This window comes from Pteropus medius, unplaced genomic scaffold (genome assembly GCF_902729225.1).
Source record: "Pteropus medius unplaced genomic scaffold, Ma_sr-lr_union100, whole genome shotgun sequence".
Classification (NCBI taxonomy): domain Eukaryota; kingdom Metazoa; phylum Chordata; class Mammalia; order Chiroptera; family Pteropodidae; genus Pteropus; species Pteropus medius.
In genome coordinates, this window is record NW_024349799.1 from 8,220,015 (window position 1) to 8,239,808 (window position 19,794).

The 19,794-nt window shown below is 39.3% G+C and overlaps 1 protein-coding gene and 1 long non-coding RNA gene across 2 annotated transcripts in view; both read right to left on the reverse strand.

Moving 5' to 3' along the window:
* Positions 1–13,545, reverse strand: part of HEATR6 (HEAT repeat containing 6) — a 31,049-nt gene extending 17,504 nt beyond the window's left edge. Inside the window, exons 1-9 of the mRNA XM_039885926.1 lie at positions 13,302–13,545; positions 10,978–11,085; positions 8,689–8,829; positions 8,125–8,240; positions 7,144–7,258; positions 5,594–5,695; positions 4,296–4,433; positions 2,046–2,344; positions 1,092–1,269 (exon numbers count right to left, since the gene is read on the reverse strand). Coding sequence (XP_039741860.1) covers positions 1,092–1,269; positions 2,046–2,344; positions 4,296–4,433; positions 5,594–5,695; positions 7,144–7,258; positions 8,125–8,240; positions 8,689–8,829; positions 10,978–11,085; positions 13,302–13,520 — 1,416 coding nt within the window. The 5' untranslated portion in view covers positions 13,521–13,545. The remainder of the gene's footprint in view (positions 1–1,091; positions 1,270–2,045; positions 2,345–4,295; positions 4,434–5,593; positions 5,696–7,143; positions 7,259–8,124; positions 8,241–8,688; positions 8,830–10,977; positions 11,086–13,301) is intronic.
* Positions 13,546–15,432: 1,887 nt separating this feature from the next.
* On the reverse strand, positions 15,433–18,750 carry LOC120620874 (uncharacterized). Its single transcript, XR_005658018.1, has 3 exons — positions 18,601–18,750; positions 16,583–16,698; positions 15,433–15,582 (listed from the first exon to the last, which is right to left on the reverse strand). It is a non-coding gene; the product is annotated as an uncharacterized LOC120620874 (long non-coding RNA).
* Positions 18,751–19,794: the final 1,044 nt, after the last annotated feature.

Sequence of the window (19,794 nt, forward strand, 5' to 3'; positions counted from 1 at the left end):
CCTCTTTAAGAATGATGACTAGTTTTCCATTTCTCCAGGGCCTTCAAGTGGCTTTTGTACTACTGGACCTAGGACATCTCCCAGAAGGAAATTTTGTACTTTTTTTACTCATCACTTTTCTTATAGTCACTGAATTTAAACAGCAAGAACATATCTAAAAGGAACCCAAACCAAGGACAACTGCTTTGCAGTACATTAAATTTCTCATGGCACTCTTAAGTCAAATGTAAACATTTAAAAAATATAAAGACATAAACATCATGAAAATTATTTCAATCCACTTTCATTAGACATGACCTCATAACCTCTCATATCCCAAACTCGCATGTCCCACATCCCCTCAGCTGCAGTGCAGCTGGTTTACTTGGCCTGCTAATTGCTCCATGGCACCATCTCCTTGGCTATCTATTGCAGCTCCCCTCAGCTGGAGGGTCTTTAAATATATATGTTAGCCTTTATAACAGTTTTCCTTTCAATTATTAGAATGGCTTCATTATTGATTTACTTGCCACCATTCATTTTCCTTTTATCTCCCAGGTTCTCATTTGCTATTAATTTAGTCCATCTGAAAATTTTCTACTGGTTTGACTACTTAGGATATTGGGTATTTTCAATAACCTACAAAAAATACTACTGTCCTAAATAAAACTATTCACTTTAAGAGGAATTCTATATTGTATACTTTCACGAAATGTCATAAGCATTTTTATAAGCCTTACACATACTTCATAATCATTATGTACCATGATATTCACTGATTAAGCCATTTTTTATTTTTTCCTATTATGAGTACCATGGCAATCAATATTTCCATAAAAGAGAAGCACAGCTGCTTCAGTGCAGCTCAAAAGGGACAATAACTAAGTGTGCTCAGGCTTCAAGCAGGCCCTGGGGCAGGAAGTGACAGTGTGATCTCCCTCAACCTGTTTTCCACATAAGACCATTTCCCGCCTACCCAGTGGTTCTCAAGTCAGGACTTCCATTGGTAGTGTACGAGCTGCATTCAGCTAAGATTGAATAGGGCAGAGAAAACCATAAAGACTTGTAAAGTTTTCCTCCTGGCATAATGCTTGGAATTTGAATGCCCTTACCTTTGGCGAAGGATCTTTCAATGTAAGAGTCATCAAGGAGACAGACTGTGGGCTTCCCAGCTCAGGTGTATCAGGAACAAAGGCTGACCAGTAACCATAAAGAACTTTTTTTTCTATTGATTTTATAGTTGAAAGAAAACAAGCTAATGCTCCTTGGCGAACTTTGGCTTGGTAAGACCTTTAATAACCAAGAGAAGAAAGAAAAAGTCTTTTAATAGTTTTTTAAAAAATATAAGCATGAAATACTATTTATTCAAGCCAACTCAAATGACATGGAGAAATTCAACATCCTGAATAAGTCCTAAAGATGGCAACATATTTTTAAAAAATAATATTTTCAAAATGCAATTAAAACATGTTAAAGCAATTTGTTTATATAACAAATTAAGATAAAGTTGACAATTAATAAAACACAACTAGATAGAGAATGAGAGGGCAGCATTTTGATGATAGGAAACCAGTATTACAGGAGACATTGTGGAGTAGCCATTCATCCAACAAACATGTACCGAGTATCCTCATGTGTGTCAGGCATTGTGCTGACATAAACCAAGTCCCTACCCTTGATGAGCTTATTAATGCCAGAGAAGACAGTTGAAGAGATAACTACAACACATCATGATCAATATTAAAGCAGAGATAGGTAAAAGGGTTACCTAAGCCAGAATTGGGTGGTCAGAAAATGCTTCTCAGAGGATATGATTGCCAAGCTCATATTTAAGATGAGTAGTGGTTAACAAGGCAAAAAGGCAAAAAGAAAAAGAAAGAAAGAATATTCCAGGCAGAGGAACTACATGTACAAAGGCCAATCAAGAGAACAAGGCAAAATGCAAAGTCCCACATAAATGAGAATCAAATTAAATCACATGCAGCAGTCATATAACTTAGTGAAGTTATAAAAACTTACATGCAACTTAAAATATAAGGCATAAAAGTATAACAAAATACTACTACCTCATTTTACTCTGCAGGCCTCCTTCAGCATCAGAATAATCTGACTCACTGCTGCTGAGCTTTTTCCAACTGGGAGAGCTGAAGGGTGAAGAGACTCGATCTTTTCCTGCAGCTCCACTTCCATCTAATGACAAACTCTGGACACCCAGGGAGGAGAGACGCTGAGTGGTCCCTTCATGCAGGTTTACTCTGCCCAGGCCAGTGACCGGGGCTGCTTCTTTTTCACCACTGGATTCTTCTTCCTCCTCCTCACCTTGCTGGATTTTCTTTGGTTTTACTTTTGATTTTTTCTTTTTATTCTGATGTTAGAAGCAAATGAAAACATTTATATGATAGCTATTTCAAAATGGCTTTTAATTGAATCATTATTACTTTCTCATTTGAAAATTACCAAATATGTCCCCGATATGTCATTGGAAGAGAGAAAAGAAGGGAAAAAAAAAAAAGGTAGCACTTCCTTAACACTCTATATGTCAGGCACTATCTTAAGTGCTTACACATACCCTATGGGACTATACAAAGCAAGGTATGAAAAGTGTGAGACAGAGCAAAACTTGTGGCCTGGGTTTACATTCTACTCCTGTAACCCTGGGCAAATCGTTTAGCTTCTATGAGCTTGACCTTCTCATTTGTACGTATAAAGCTAATGCTACCGACCTTACACACTGCATAGTGTGAAAGCATTCAGCCTTCTCAACTTGTGTTCTGCAAGAGAATTAAGGTCTACAGAAAATGTCCTGAGTGACTGTTTTCTCAGTTCTCCCAAATATGATCCATAATTAGTACCACTCTAGATGCATAAGAGAGATGTTAATCCATTACATATAATGCATGTTTCAGGGCACTAGGGTTTTGTAGGTATAGATATCAAGTAAAAGCCAGTTTCTTTCTTTTCCTTCTTTCTGACATCCAAATATCTCTGGAATCTGTGTTCTTCTCTGTATTCTCGAATTTTCTGAACTTGGGGAAAAAGATCTTCATTGCTTCCAACTTAAGTTATTAATGTGGCTCCAGACTCAAACCACAATGATTTTTCTAACATGCAAATCTTATCACATCACTCTGCTATATACTATTCTTCAGTGAATCTCTCCCATCTATATGATAAAAGCCCAAACTCTTTAGCATACTATATAAGACGCTTATGACTTGGCCTTTGCTTCATACTTGCCCCAACCCTCCCCTCCTTGTACCTGACACTCTAGCTCAACTAGTTAACCATGGGCTACACGCACTCTCGTTCCCTATGTTTACACACCTTTTGTTCCCTTGTAATAAAACACTTTCCTTCCTTTTATGTACCACTACCAATTCTTGAGTCTCAGTTTAGCCACCACATCTTTTAAAAAGCCTTCTTATTCCTTAATTTGATTGGGTACCCTGAATGTGTTCCCAAAGTACCCTGTGAATATTCTGGTGAAAGAAACCATAATATTGCGTTATAATTGTTTATTTATCCATCTTCACTTTTCCTCCAAACTCCTAAAAACAGACTATATCATTACTGGTTAGCACAATATCTGGGATATAGCAAATGTATAGTAAATGTAGATTAAGTGAATGAGTGAAAGAATTCCTAATTATAAGCATTTTTATCAGGTATTACATTTCTAGATGTAATACCTTGGCCATGTATCTGTAGATTCTAGCTTCTCCAACAGAAACATGAGGGAGAGGACAGTTATCTGGAAAGGCTGGGAAATTGGTAAATATAAGTAGCATGGAGATAGTTAGCTGACTGGTAAGTGGATTCTAATGGTCCACAGAGGGGCTGGCAAATTATAGTCCAAAGACCAAATCCAGCCCAGTGCACAGCCTGTTTCTGTAAATAAAGTTTTACTGGAACACAGCACACACATTCGTTAACACAGTGTCTATGGCTGCTTTTGCCCTAGGACATCAGAGTTGGCATTTGCAACAGAGACCTAAAATATGTACCAGCTAGCCTTTCACAGAAAAAGTTTGTTGACCTACGGTCTTGAGCATTTGAGAGATGAAGATGCTTGGCTTTGGGTGTAAACTGAATGCCTATTTTTTATAGCTGTTATACTACTTAGACATCTTAAAATATAAGATACTCTAATTGGTATTTTTAGCAGTGTGATAAATTTAAATTTACTATGCTAAAACCCCTAACTTGAATCAAATTCAGTGTGAGCCTTTGGCACAGTAGTAACGCAAATCACAGAAAACACACAGCAAGCAATTAAAAACAATCTGCAACTTAAATGTAAATTTGCATAAATGTACCACAGTTGGTCGAGAAGCGCTGGATTCTAATTGCTGCGGTTTGACAGGTGGTCGCCCATCATACTGAGGTAGTGGAGTGGGGTACAATACCGTGGGCATCTCTATGTTTACTCCAGGGAGTCCATGAAACATGGATTTCTAATGATGATGATTAAGGAAACACACACAAAAAACATAAATCAGAAATCAGAAACCAGAATTATTCATTGTGTTCTGGATCATACAAACAGATTATTGTTTAGAAGTTTAATTAAAGAAATAAACATGAGAGAAAATAGATAGCTTAAAGGTTTAGGACTTAAAGAAGAATTTAATCTCATCCAGGCTCCAGGTGGGTCTGGTTTGTCCAGATCAAGTTAGGCTTGATTTTAGTTTACTTATTTACTTATTTTTATTTATTAATTTTTAAAATTTACCTAACCAGTTTTATCCAATTATTTTATCTATCTATAATTTTTTTTACCCATCTATCATTTATATTTAGCTTATCCATGTCCACATCCAGATATCTATCTATTTAGAAGTAGTGGTGATGGCACAGAGAAAGAATAAAAATTTTCATCATGATAAAGCTAAGTTATCATACATGGCTTTGATCTGAGGCCAGGACAAAGCTGAGAAGCACAAAAAGACAGCTGAGCCCCAGAGAGGCTGACCTGACTTGCCCACTGACTCACAGGCTCAGAAGCCAAAAGACGGCAGCCTACTGACACACATCTCGATTGGCCTGCCCACTACTTGGGGACAAGAGCCAAGGAGAAACTCTGGTTCTTCTTTCAAGTACAAAGAGATTCAAAATAATTTAAAATTATCTACAGATCATACCTCATAACCTATTCCCTTTCTAAGTCAAAATATATTTACTAAAGCAAGGTTTATTGTTCTCCATTGTTTTTTGTTTTGTTTTGTTTTTGTTTTAATTTATTATTATTTATGCCTACAGCACCTCGTCTTCCTAGGTGGTCTCCCATCCAAGTACTAAGCTTAGCTTCCGAGATCAGACCTCGGGCTTGTTCAGGGTGGTGTGGCCGTAGACCATGGACCGTGGTTCCACTGGGGCACAAAACCCAGGACCTTCTGAGTGTAAAGCAGACGTGCTAACTGCTACACTATGGAACCAAGTCCCCATTAATTCTAAGTATGCTTGAATATAAACATTTTATGCTTTTCTCTTAAAAAAAAAAATACCCTAAAGCTAGCCTTGGAGTGATAATGTAAAGTGGTCTTTATTCCTGGGGTTTAATAGGAAAGATACTAACCATAATGAGGACATGGAGTTTAAACAGATAATGCCTTACCTTTAGCACCGCTAGAAGAGCTCCAAGGTCATCAGTCTGTGTCAATTTCATCTTCCCACCATTTAAAAGAGACTGTATACCTTTTAAAGCATTTTGTAACAACTAGGGGGGGAAAGGAGACTAAGTTAAAAGATAAATGAAATTTGGTTGTCTAGGCATCAACTTTCTAGCACCACTTAAAATGGAGATAAAGTCTTTAGGTGATGAAAAAATCTTTAGACGGGAAGGGTGGGGTGGTGGGGAAAGTAGAGATGAAGATCCAAAGAAGAGATCTTCTCTTCTAGCTTCTACTAATTATTTTCCAGAAGAACAGGGTGCTCTTATTGAGTAAGAGTGATCTTTAAGAGTTTATAAATCAGCATGTACAAATGATGAGTGAAGGAGGGGGAGGGAGGGAAGAGATGTTTGGTGGGAAGAATATGACTGGAATGAAAAAACGGCAGCAGAGATCAGAAGCAGGGAATATCTATACTGTAGCAACCTCAGCAGCTCTTATAGGCAAAGAAATGTATCTGGGGACAGGTTTCTGGAGGGCACTTCTGATTGAGACTGATTTTTGACTCAGAAATCTCAGTTCTAGGATTCTGTCCTTTAGAAATACGCCCCACTTGGAGAGAATGTGAACTGTAGCCTTGTTTGAAATAGTGGAAACACTGAAAAAACTTGAATGTCCATCAATCATGACAATGAATATATAAGAAGCTAACTCTCTGCTAACATGTGAAACTCAACAATAATAATAGCATGCATTTTGCCAAGCACTTTAAATGCTTTATTTCACATACTACTCATAAGACCCTTAACAAGGTAGTTATATCATCTGTCCTATTTCTGAGATAAGGAACATGGAGATATTAAGTAACTTGCCCAAGGTCTCCTAGCTAGAGAGTTAGAAAGCATGAGGTACATGAAAAGAGGTCCTGAATAGGTACTGAAAAGAGGTCCAAGATATTAAAAAAGAAAGTGGCAAAACAGTGTATTTAACATGATCCCATTTAAAAATTGTAAATATGGTCATTTATATATAGAAAAAAAAATCTGGGAGCACGTAGGACAAATTGTTTCCAGTGGTTATATCTGAGCAGAGAGCTATAGGGAACTTTTACCATCTTAGATCTATAATTTTTGAAATGTGCTACTCAGAATTTAAAACATGTTAAGAAATTGTCATATTTGCAACAGATTTTTTTTAAAAAGAAATAAAATATTGCAGATATCGTTGAATCCACTCCTTTCCCTTCCATCTAAAAGACAGTCACTAGTCTGAAATGGTATTGCTTTTATAGTCAGGAGGGAAAAAATAGTTTTCTTAAAAACCTAGAATTACAAAACAAGAACAACAGCAAAAAAAACCCAAACAAAAACAGTGTCTTGTAATTTAAACTTGAAAAATATGATTTTAATTTTTTAGGCTAGTAACATTACACTTATACCTTTTTCTCTAGACAAAACTAATACAGCAACCAAATTAAACTCTTTGGTAACAGCTTCTGTTTCACTGCTACATCTAACACATCTAAACATTCACAAGATTAGTGAGTCCCACCTACCATGCAAAACGTGATATCATCCATATCAGATGATTTTGGAGACTGTAAAGTGGTCAAGAAAGCTTGGAAGCAAATATTTTGGTAGGGCTCCTCCAAGTACGGCTGTCCTGGCACACTGAAACACACACAGAGAAAGCAGCTCAAACTCAAGTCTCCCTTGAAATGGGCTTGCAAAAGAATAAGAATTAAAAGTAGCAGTAATACAGACTAATGGAGTTGGAATATATCCTTGAATAAAACTGTATTATGGAAGATTGTACACTTTGGTTAATTAATTACTGCTATGGGACAGGCACAAGACTTGAATGAACAGGAAGAAGGAAGAATGGTTTCTATAGGGAAAAGATACAGAAGTTTGTAATGGAAGAAGTATGGAGAAAGAGAAACCTTATTCAGCTCTGCTTTTCAGTTCTTAAAGGAAAATAATGCAGACAGGTCCTGCATTATTTGTCAAGAGAGAATCACACAGCTGAACCTGCCCTCCTAGTCACTGAACAACACTGCAATATAGAGACAAGATATCATACATCGGTTCAAGTTTGTGCTGCTCATTTTCTATTGCATGAATCTAGAACTGGGATTGGTTTCATTTTCTTAGAAGAAATTGGCCTTGACAGATAAATCTCACCAAAGCTTAAATTCATATGAATATATCCTTCTAAAAGACTGAATAAGGTTAGAATTTATACCGATAGAAAACAACACCATGCATGACAGACTTCACATATATCACTTTTACTGTATTTTAGGCATAAAGTCCTAGTCTATTTTTCCTTCGTTTCTTTACAAACTTTCTTTATAGGCAACATTAAAATTAAAAATAAACAATATAAGATGTACTTATTAGCAAAGAACATAGGAAATGTAAAGTAGGTTATTTTTCTAAGTTGGCTCTGGCTTCAGACAGATTGAACCACCTACAAAGGGCCTACAAGAGGCCTTATCTTATTACAACTGGGAAATCTGATTGGATCCACATACCTGAGACATAAGTTTGCCATACAATGCACTGCAGCTCGCCTAACTTCAGGGTCGGACTGAGCCCAGTCACTCAACTTCATCAAGAGTCCGCTCTTACCTAACAAGTCTGGGAGGTACTAAAAAAAAAATAATAGCCAATGTTGGTCGAAGAATAGCTTCTGGAAAATATCACTCTTTAGAGAGATTTCATTTTTTTAACTAAAGCACAGTTTAAGTACCAAAGACTAACTGCTAGGTAAATCTTTCAGATGGGCACACGAAGATATGCCAAAAAACATCAGGAAGGATCATCACTCCCAGGCTAGTGAGTTGCTGAAGCTCTTTAGTCTTGGCTGCTAAGCTAATGGGTAATGATATTGGTTACTATTTACTGAGTGCCAAGCATTTCATGAGTACGAGAAAATATTTTATATGTGAGGAAAGGAGGCTTCGAGAGGTCAAGGAACAGTTATTCAAGATGACACATCTAATTAATGACAGGACGGAAACCTTAATGCAAGCCTGTTGGTTCAGAGCCTGTGCTCCTAACCTTTCAAAGGAAAAACAAAATGTAGTTCAAACTACCTTCTGACATTTTGAGCCATTGCAGTAAACCAGAGCTGCCAGAGCTTGAAGAATTTTCACATGTGTCCAGGAACTGCATTGTTGAAGAGCAGAAATTGTATACGCCAACAGGAAATCCAGGTTCTGTTCATCGACAATTACCTATCGATAGAAGAAAAAATACATATGAGCTAACTTATAAAAAACTTTATCCTTTCCAGAAACATGCTCATCTGAATCAAGCTGTGTAAGAGAGAGCGCCTGTGCGTCCATATTTTTTTGTGTCAAAAAGATCAGCTCTAAAGGCCTTGAAAGCTCAATCAAGATAGAGCCTTCTCCTTGCCCCAGGGTCTTGTTCACTTGTTACCCTTTATTCCCTCCTCTCAAAGTAGAACATGGCAAAATCCTTATAACTTGTCCTTGAACTAACCAGACACTGGCAGCTGTAAATACACAGATATGTAAGACTCGATCCACTGATATTTCTTAATTCAACTAAATTGCCTTATTGAATTAGTAAACACTCAACAAATACATTGTGAATAAATATGTCTGTTAAATACTACTAAGTCTCTACTATGATATGGCAAATATAACAGGAAGAGATGGCATATCCCTAACCTCAAGTTGTTTATAATCTTGTTGGGACAAAGTAGGCTAATCCAAGTGTCAATTCACAGACAACTGACATAAACTATCATCAAATGCTAGAGAGTTGGTTAAGAATTGTAGATGCCATTAAGTGATAAGAAACTATTCTAATTGCTAGTGTTACAAAGATAATATAACTGAGAATAGTAAACATTCAGAAGCTATCACATCAGTTTGAAAAATTCTAAACTTGAAAACAGCCTTATTCCATTTAAGAAGTCATATGTAGCAGACTGGTACCTACCAGTATTGGCCTCCTCTTTTCTTGCTGGCAGAACAGATTTTATTTGGGTGCCTACCATTCCCATGAGACCTGAGAGTGAATCCTAATTAGTCTAAGACAGTGGTACTCTACAGGGGCAATCTTGACCCTTAGGGAACATTTGGCAATGTCTATAGACATTTTTGACTGTCACAACTGGAGAGAAGCTACTGGTATCTAGTGGGTAGAGGCCAAGGATTCTGTTAAACATCCTATAATGCACAGAGTAATTTCCCACCATCTCCCCCACACCCGAACAAAGAATTATCCAATCAAAAGCATCAGTAGTGCTGAGGTTGAGAAAGCTAGATGTTAGGGTGGAGCTGCACACTGTAATCATCTAGGGAGCTTAAACCCTCCAGGTGATTCTAATGTGTAGTCAAGATTGAAATCCCTGGTTTAAGCCACTCATAATACCATTCCCTTCATCAAACTGTTTTAGAGGGGCTCTCATTATGACCTCGATCTCCGCAGCCAGATATCAGGGAGGTCTGCCAGAGAGTCTATAGGACACATTTCCTTATTCTTAAATAAAAAAGACACAAAATAAATGGTTCTTTTGCTTCTTCTGGGTGTTATTTATTTTGCATGGGATGCCTGGAAATAAGGCAGCCATCTTATTACCGTGAGAGATGCTAGCTCAGGATAACCCACGTACTACAGATGGCAGAATGGAAAGATGCCAATAAAGCCTCCCTCAAGGCTTGTGACGCAACATAATTTGTTTAAAAAATTGTTTAACTTCTCGATGTTGGCTTTTCTGTTTCTTGCAGCCAACAGCACCTTAGATTACATAATGCTAACTGATAAGTTTTGTTCAAACTACATTTGCATATTCATGTGTATCTTATAGTAACAACTTTAACTATTCCTAAAAAGATAATACATTTATTTAACAAATTGGAAAAGGTTCTGGAGAGAAGGGAGCTAGTACAGACCTTGATATAAATAAAAGGAGTCTTTTTATTTAGCCTCCCTTTTGCCCCCAGGCTAGTTCTCCAGTTTTATGAAGACGGAAAGTAGCCCACAAAAATGGTAGCTTTGGAAAAGAGGGAAAAATACTGGCAGGAAAGGGGTAGGGAATTATTTCAATTTGTTCTTAGATATATCTTGGACAAATACATCTTTCATGAAAAATTCTAAGACCCAGGGGCCTGAATGATTCTCATCTCTTGAACTAAGCAAAAAGGAATACCTCTAATGGAGAAACTTCTAGAATTGTGCAGAATTTTTTTTTTTGGTCTGAGTCATATTTGTTTTAATATCATTCTTAGTGGGCATTTGCTTTTTCTATAGCTTCTCAAAAGACTGGCCTATCGCACTTACCACATATGTATTTTAAAAGTACTTATTGTTGAAGTTCATGATCTGAATTCTAAAGTTACATGAATGATTACCTGTAATGTGTTAAGTAAGTGGTGGATAAGCTGAGACACTTTGCTGACAAGATGATTCTGATTAAGAGGCACCAGTCGGCAAGCTTGGACTAGAAGAGCACTGACGTCCTACCAAAAAAAAAAGACAATAGAAAGGTGACATACCTATTAGTCACATGAAGACGCCCCACCAAAAAACAACACAGCCAAATGGGAATAAAAAGTGACTGTTCACACTCAAAATGGGGAAGGATGAAACTTGAGGTAGAAAAAAGGGGGTAAAAATGAAATGAAGTACAAAACTAAGATGTGCTAAAAAAGAAGCAAAAGAATCAACATGGCTTATGACAGGCTAAAGACTCCTAAAAAAGACTATACATATGCAGAGACAGTACAATTAAATAACTAAAGAAAGGCTTCCATAATATAAAAGCACATACTTAGGTTAAAAATATCAAGAACTAGCAATCTAGATTTTCAAAGCCAGTGGGAAAATCAGAAATGATGCTTGGATGAATTTAATGTAAAATTAGGAAATTCGAAAGAAAAAAAGAGGAATCTATTTGCAAATCAGACTATTCATTCACCCATTGATGTTTACTGAATGAAAAGACTCTCAGTACCTACTATGTGTCAAGAAGTATGTTAGGTCTTTGCATTCCAAAGGTAAACAAACATATTTCAGAACCCCTAAAAGCTCACAATCTAGTTAGGAAGACAGAAATTCTCACAAATACTTAAGAGAGAATTAAGTGCTGAAAGAATTAAGTACAAAGTCTGGAGAAATGATAATTAGGAAGGTCTTATGAAGGTGATTTTTAAGCAGAATCTGGAACGATTTGAAGGATGAGTAAATACCTGCAGGCAGACAAGGCAATGAAAGACACTGCAAGCAAAGGGAATGAAGGGTACAAAAACACAGAATACCAGTAGGTATGAAACACCAGCAGGTGCTTCAGGAACAAGTGTGAAATGACTGCACACAGCACAAAAGGAGTGACAGGACAGGAAACTGAAATGGCACATATTTTTGGAGCAAAATTATAAAATTATACAAATTAAAGTCTCCACTACTCCTTTAATTCCACTCCACTCCCTAGTGATGCATACTATTACTTTGTTGTGAACTCTTTGAAACTATAAGTGTATATAAATTTTTAAACTTCCCGACTATATTAATCTCATACTGTATGAACTGTTCTATAACTTGCTTTTACCATTTACCAATATGTGTTGAAGATCTTTCCCAATCAAAGTTTTACTTTTCTAATCAGAATTTTTTCCACTAAAGAAAAGCTCACTCTGGCAGCAGAGCAAAGAATGGTCTGGAGAAGAGCTGGACTGGACCCAGGATAAATTAGAGGAGACCAGAGGAATAGTCCAAGAGTCATCTTGCCTGAGGGCCTAAGGGATTGGCAATGGGAATAAGAGAGGAGGGGATGGACTGAGAAATATTTATGAGACAGATTCGAAGAAATCCAGATTGGATAGGATCTGGAAAGAAGGAAAGGGAAAGAACCAGTTTGTGCCCTTGTGGGTTGGCAGGCTGTCTATGTAGGGGAACAGAACAGGTTGGGAACGGCGTGTGTGTGTAGGGATAATATACTCATTTTTAGGAACCATCTGGTTTGAGGTGCCTGTGTGCACCAGAAGGCAGTGGTATGATGGGGTCAAAAGATTCAGGGAATTCAGTAAGCAGCACTGTAGGCCTGATGTATGTGAACAGTACTCAGAGTCAGCATACTTCTAAAGAGGCACAGAGGGCAGAACTAGTATGGAGACACAGAAAATGGCAGGCATTGTGACAGACTTAGGTTCCAATTCTAGTTCTGCCTTTTGCCAGCAACATGACGTTGGATCTTTATGAGCCTCAGTGTTTGTTTGTTTGCTTGTTTGTTTTTTCCCAGTAATATAGACCTAATAATACTCATATTCTAAGTTCCTGGAACAGTGCACGGGAAAGTACAGTATGTGGTCCGTGTACCACGTACTCAATAAACTGTAGTAGTGAATCTTATATACAAAGTATTCTAGATGCAGGGAGTGGAGAAGGGAGACGGGAAGGTGGTACCAGAGATGACACCTGCGTTGCTATCACAACGTAAGTCATCTAAGTTGGGTTTTAAAAATACGAATTTACGAAGAACTGCAGGGTCTTCCAGATAGAGGGAGAAAGGGAATGTGCCACGGCTGAAGGGAGCAAACGAGCCTGGAACTAAGTAATGCCAAGTGGAAGCGAGAAAAGCCGGGAGAGGCAGGCGGGAGCTACCAGCTAGGGTCCCTGAGGGGTGGGGGCGGGGCCAGCAGGCGCGCCCGGAGTCCTCCCCGCCCCGCACACCGCCTACCTCCGGGGCCACGTCGCCGCCCTCGCTGTAGTTCTCGGAGATGAGCTGGTCTAGGAGCAGGTGGATCTCGGTGCGTGCGGAGTTGCTGTCATCCGGACGCAAGGCGCAGAGCCTGGCCGACAAGCGGCGGAACCCAGTGCCCAGCTCGTGGGGTGGCTCCCGCGGCGCCTCCCGGGGCGACCCGCCCAACAGGGAGCCTGCAACTTGCACCACCGCCATCTTTCCTACGTAGAACAACAGGGAAGTACTTCCGGGGCATCCCTGTCCCCTCACGCCAGTCCCGGAAATGTCTTATTTGGTCCAGAATCCAACGTAATAGAGTTCCACGATTACCACCTCCTCAGACTGTTGCCCTACAAATACTCATCAGAAATTAGCTTGGAGACTTTTTCGCCGCCCACTTCTCCTAGATCCCTGACTGAAGGAGACTATCCGTCCAGAAAGTTTGTTCCTGATCAGGGCCGACATTCCTGTTTAGTATCAGCGATTCAGATTCTGGCCGGGGTTGGTGAGGAGCCGTTGTGGATGGCAGTGACAGAAACTGCAAGTTCTACGACATTCTTCTACTTTTCTTACATCGTATTACGGCCCCTGATTTTTTCCCCAGGCACAAAACCACACAATAAATGTTAAATTTTCCAGTAGTCTTTGTAGCTGGCTGTGAATCCTGTGGATCTTGAGACCCCTCATCACACAAGAAAAGTAATGTTGGAGTTCAAAGTGAATCATGTAAACTATAACCTGCCAAAGGGTGACCTGGTTGAGATTGGACACCCCAAGATTTCCTGAAACTTTAAAAGCAAGATGCTGGAAAAGAAAAATAGCCATTTCAAAAGCTGTGAACAGTCATCAATTACTCAATAGGTGAAAGCTTGAAATTAAATTCAGGCAGACTGGGAAAACCTTTGAGTTATGCAAATATGAGGCAAGTTCTCACCCATGGCTCTTAGGGAAAACCTTGTAGCCACCTGAATGTATATTTTATATCCTGAGAATAAAACACTTCTGTTTAGCAATGAAAATTGAATGTTTGCTTGAGAAGAGCTAATTCTCTGAAGATTTTGGGCTTCTTTGGGGATAACTATTTTTTTTTTGTTTGAATTTAGATTTCACTATGGTTGTATATTATTGTTTATTCTTGGAATGTGTGTATATGTATGTTATGTATATGTGTGTATTTGTGATATTCAAGCATTTTGCTCAGACATCAGGAGCTGAGACCTAGTCACTCGTGTTTTAGTTTGAGTTCTCCTAAAGCAGAGCCACGGATGAGGTTGGTATGTGGGTGATTTATTCAAGAATGAACAAAGAAGAAAGGAGAATCAAGACAAATGTGCGCTGTTGAGTTGGCCATTGCAAGGGATGAGTGATTGCTCACACCTCAGGACTTTCTGACAAGCCTTATTGGATGCTCTCAGAACCCGTCTCCTGAGGTATGGAAGGGGGAAGCATATATCTGTCAGCCTTTGACCTCTATTGTCAAGCATTGCCCCAACAAGCATGAATTCTCCGGTCTTCTGAGTTGAACATGCATCAGTATGTGGTGGTTCCTGCATAAGTCTCTTGTATAATCAGAGAAGCCCTGAGGCAAAAGTGAGAGGTGTGGGATACTAGGGTACAAGTTCTCAGTAAGACTCTGACAAGTTATCTCATGCTAAGCTAGTAGATAGATGCCTGAAATAAACTGATTGCTGTAGCAATGCTTAGCATAAGAGTATAAGGTGAAGAGTATCTAAAGCAGTGCATAAGAGTTGTCCAACACACTGGGCTAGAAGGACATGAGGCCTGGTCATCACCACAGAAGAGGTGGAGTGAAAGAGAGTATAGAAAGGATTTGAGTTTAGTGTGGCTCATCTTAGGTTGCACTGGGATTATAGTTAAGACCCTGACACCTAGCTGCTATATGACTTTGAGCAAATTACTTAATTTCTCCAAACGTCAGTGTCCTTACACGTAAAATGGCAATGGTAATAAGCAGTCACAAAGTTCCTGGAGGGATAAATTAGATGATGCTTGTGGAAAATATAACACAATCCTTGTTGCATAGCAAGTGTTCAACAAAGATCATCTATCCCCCACCTCTTCCTCCTCCTCTTCATCACCCTTGCCCAAATAATTCAAGTAGTGTGGGTACTTTTAACAATGCTGATTTATTAAAAAAACAAAAAAACTTTTTTTCCCTCCACCACGTCCCTCGTAATCTCCATTCGCAGGTCCCCATTTTCATCTGTCTTCCTGAGCAAGGCTCTCCAAACAGTCACATCTCTGAAGATAAGGAACTCTAGGAAGGGATGAGCAATTATTAGAGAAGGATGACCCTTAAGATAAGTTTTCATCTGGGAAATGGACAAAAAAAATGTGTGACACCTGAATCCACAGAAAACAATTGAGAGGCAAAAGTTCCCAGTTCTGGGAATCAATAAGCCCCTGCATGGAGATAGCAAGGCCAAAAGGATCCCAAGAATTGTGGGTGGATTGGACAAATAATACATTTGGAACACAAATGGGTTATTTTTAAAGTATATGTTGATTCTGTTGCGTTTGATACAACTTAATTTATAATTAAGCGTTTTTTCATAGTAGCTTTTAATTATGCTTTTTAAATTTAATGGTTACTGAAAATGAAGAAATTATCATGTAAGGACCCTGAAATAATTTTACAGGAAAGGAGCTTTCATGTGTCAATATGGCAGTGTGCATCAGAGGCTAAAAATGAGCATGCTCTTTGGTCATTAATTATACTTCTTAGAATTTATCTTAACAAAAATTAATAAGGGCATGTATACCAATTTAATATTCATTACAGCCATATTAATAATATAAAAAGAAACTAAATGTGTGTTAATTGAGATTGGTAAGTATTTAAGCATCAGTGTTGGCATTAAAAATTATTCACTAGCTATTTCTAAGTGAAATAATCAAGCAATAAAAATAGGCACAAGATTATCTCATTTTTATATTATATATTTGTGTGTGTGTTTAAAATATTCACTGAAGTGTTAAGCAGATGCCACTTGGGGATGGAAGATTATGAGTGATTTTTATCTTCTTTTTGATCAAGTAATCTGATTTCTCACCAGGATATACTAGGTAATTAAATGATTTTAAAGGTTTGGAAATCAAAATCCTGTGATAGTTGCTTCCTTTGGGAGGATGGGTCAGTAAAGAGGGAGAGGCCACAGAGAGACAGGCTTCTGTCCCACCCATATCTGGAAAGTCCCATCAGAGCCAAGTGTACAGCCTGTCTGGCTTGGACAAGGTGTGAGGCAGCAAGAAAGTACCTGATTTTTTTTCACTTGTCTTTAGTCTGAAACACAGATGTGGCCACACCCATTGCTGACACAGTGGTCCCCTGGATCACAGTCCCAGTCACCGCTGCAGAGCTCAATGCAGGCGCCTGCATTAAAACAGACCAGCTGACTACAGCCATGCTTTAGGCACAGGTGCTAGAGAAAACAGCCCTTGATTAAGGAGCCAGTTTCACTTTTTTCTTTTAATTCAATGTATAATGTAATTTAAATGATTACTTGAAGAATAATGCTCATTAACATCTTATATTTTTCAATTAAAAACAATGCATTCAGATAATCCCAATTATCAAGGGCCTACTTTAAAGATATGTAAGAAGGGGGCCTAGTGGGATGTCTACGATGTACTTTCACACTTCAGAGAAAACATCATCCCTCCATGTTTCCATTAGCTGTTGATTTACAATGAAAGGGTTAAAGACTTCTTGTCCTCACTCATGGCATTTAGTCACTCATTATATCTGTTGATTTCTTCCTATGTATAAAGCATAGAGGTAAGTTATTCAGGAAATACAAAGATGTAAGATAGGGTCATTACCTTCAAGCAGCTTAGAGTCTAACAATGGAAACAAGACTTATGTTTAAAGTACTAAAAACGAAGCAGTGTGAGACAAGTGTACTGAGAGAGGTATATTCAAAAGACTAAAGGGGCTCAAAAGAGAGACATTACGTCCAATCAGATTAGTCAGAAAAGATGATTCTTGAAGTACAGAAATCTTTTTATGGCAGAATTGAAAGGGATAGTAGAGTTTGTGAGAAAAGAATTGTTAGCAAAAGTTTACAAGGGAAAAATGCAATGGGGCTGGGACAAGGGGAGGTACATGAGGTACGTTGGGCACAAAATTTAAGGAGGACCTTGCACAACCTTGAGAGTAAGCACCTCCTTAAATTTTGTGCCCTCGGTGCTTCACCTGCTTCACTCCTCACCCTGAAATACAAGGAATACAGAAGGAATGGCAAATGGAAGGCTGGATAAGAATTAGGGAACAGTTGGAAATTAAGCAGGAAAAGTAGGTAGGGACAAAGTTGCAGAGGACATATCTTGAGGACCTGAGGAGTTTGGATTTCATTTGGTAGGCCCAGAGGGGGATATACTGTTTACTTACAAAGGTTATTCTGATGTGAGAGCACAGAACAAACCACGATTCAATAAGCAAGCAACTTTCAGGAGGAAGAGAGGGGCGGGGAGAGTTGCTGGGAAGCTATTGCATTGGCCCAAGCATGGGGTAACCAGGGTTGGAAATACAGTGTGGCAACTGGGGTGTGAAAAGGAAGAAACATGTGCAAGAGACAATTTCAAAGAATGATGGTATTTAGCAACCAGTTAAATGTAGTGGGGGGAGAGCAAAGAAGAGAGGGGAATAAGAGTTGAATCCAATATTATTTAGGGAGAAGAAAGAGATACAGTGAAGAAAATCCAGGGGAGAAGAAAGTTTGAGGACTGATGGAGTGGCAAAAAAATGTCAGATGCTGCAGAGGTGAAGAGTTTGGCTACTGAAGAGAGTCAAGAGATTTGTCAGCAGGACTAAGGAGAGAAGGTTCAGCAAAGTGATGGGGGCAGCAATGGAGACTATACTCAGTCTTCAGGGGGTTAAGGGAAGAAGTGTGGGGCAATAAGGGCAAAGAATTGATTACTCCTTCGAGACTATCAATAGTAAAAGGAAGAGATTGATATGATTACTGAGAGAAGAAGAAACTGGTAGAGAGAGAGATGCCGGGGAGATGGAGGATGGCTGATGAGGGGGCAGAAAGGGAGGAATAGAGGAGTGTCCAGATGGAGGGGGGACCCAGGGAAAGGATGGGAGAAGGTAGAGGCAAAAGAAGAGAGGTTCTGCAGTCAAGGTGGGTCCCCGGCAACGACTCCTTAACTAGAATGTCTTTCTTTCTCTTATTTCTTCCCCTCCTCCCCCCTGCACACACTGGCCTCTGATGTTTTACTTGCTGGCTCCCTCATTCAAAGAAGAATGGAGCTGCCTTCTGTCTGGACTCACCCAAAAGTTGCAGTGGTCTCACTGCAGCCTGAAGCTCCAGTACCTCTAGGCTGAAGGTGATTAGGATCACCAGGAGGAGAAAGCCTGCCAACTTCATCGTGCTATTGGAAGCCTTTGGTAAAAATGCAGCAGGACTGCAAACAGCTGCAATTTATGCCCTTCCGCCCACTGAGCTGAAATGCAAGGCCAGGGGTGGGACTAGGGGTGGGACTTAAGCCCTGCCCAGAAACTGATAGTTTTGGAGAGCACACAATAAGTGTATCCTGGACCATGTCACATTGTTACCTAAACAAGTCCCTGAGCCAAGGGAACACCCTCCTCTAAGAAATAAGACTCCTAAACCAGGAAAGCCATGACCGAGAAAGGGAGTCAGAGGTGGTAACTAACTTTTACTATGTACTTAAATTCATTCATTCATTTTTCAACACAAGTATCAAATGTCTTCTCTGGGCCAAGGATGTGCTAGGCATGAAGAATATAGAAATTACAACCTAAGTACTGAGTGCTAGCTAGCGAGGCTACAGGAGGTTCTTTCACTTCTTCCTAGCACTTCTGGTATTGATGGCAGGGAGAAGCGGTAGGCGAGACAGCAGAGGCATGCCTGCAGGTGGTAAGAAGGTAACCTTAGTTCTCCTTCTGGCTTGGCCCGAATCCCTCCACTGCTGGGCACCTACGCGGGTGTGCTATCTTTGCCTATTTGATATACGTAATGTTCTTGGCATAGAGTTTCACTTCATCTTGTCCACCTTCATCTCTGAGAACCCTCCCAAAATACATATGAAACTCTTCCAGGATTTCTGTCATCAGGCAGCACTGGGGTGGGCGTGGAATGGGGAGTGAGATCTATTTTCCCCACTTCTTGTAGACACTCCTAATCTAAATGAGTGATTTTCTGAAACACTTGTTTTTTGGAAGAATACGCCCTCTTCCCTTCCCAGTGGCAGTGGGGATGGAGGGAGGCATGTATAGCTTTTGGCCATGAATGCTGTCATAAAATGTCTTACTCAATGTGAGATAAGTGTGACTGGACTGATTGAGAATGGCAGAATCAGTTTGCAGCCTCTTTAAAAGACCCTGGTTCCTAACTCTGGGGCTACAGAAAGGGGTCCTTCCTGTTATGCTTCATTTGTCACAGTTTCTAAAATGCCACCCATTGGAAGTTTTTTGGGCAAATAACTGATCTCATAAATTATT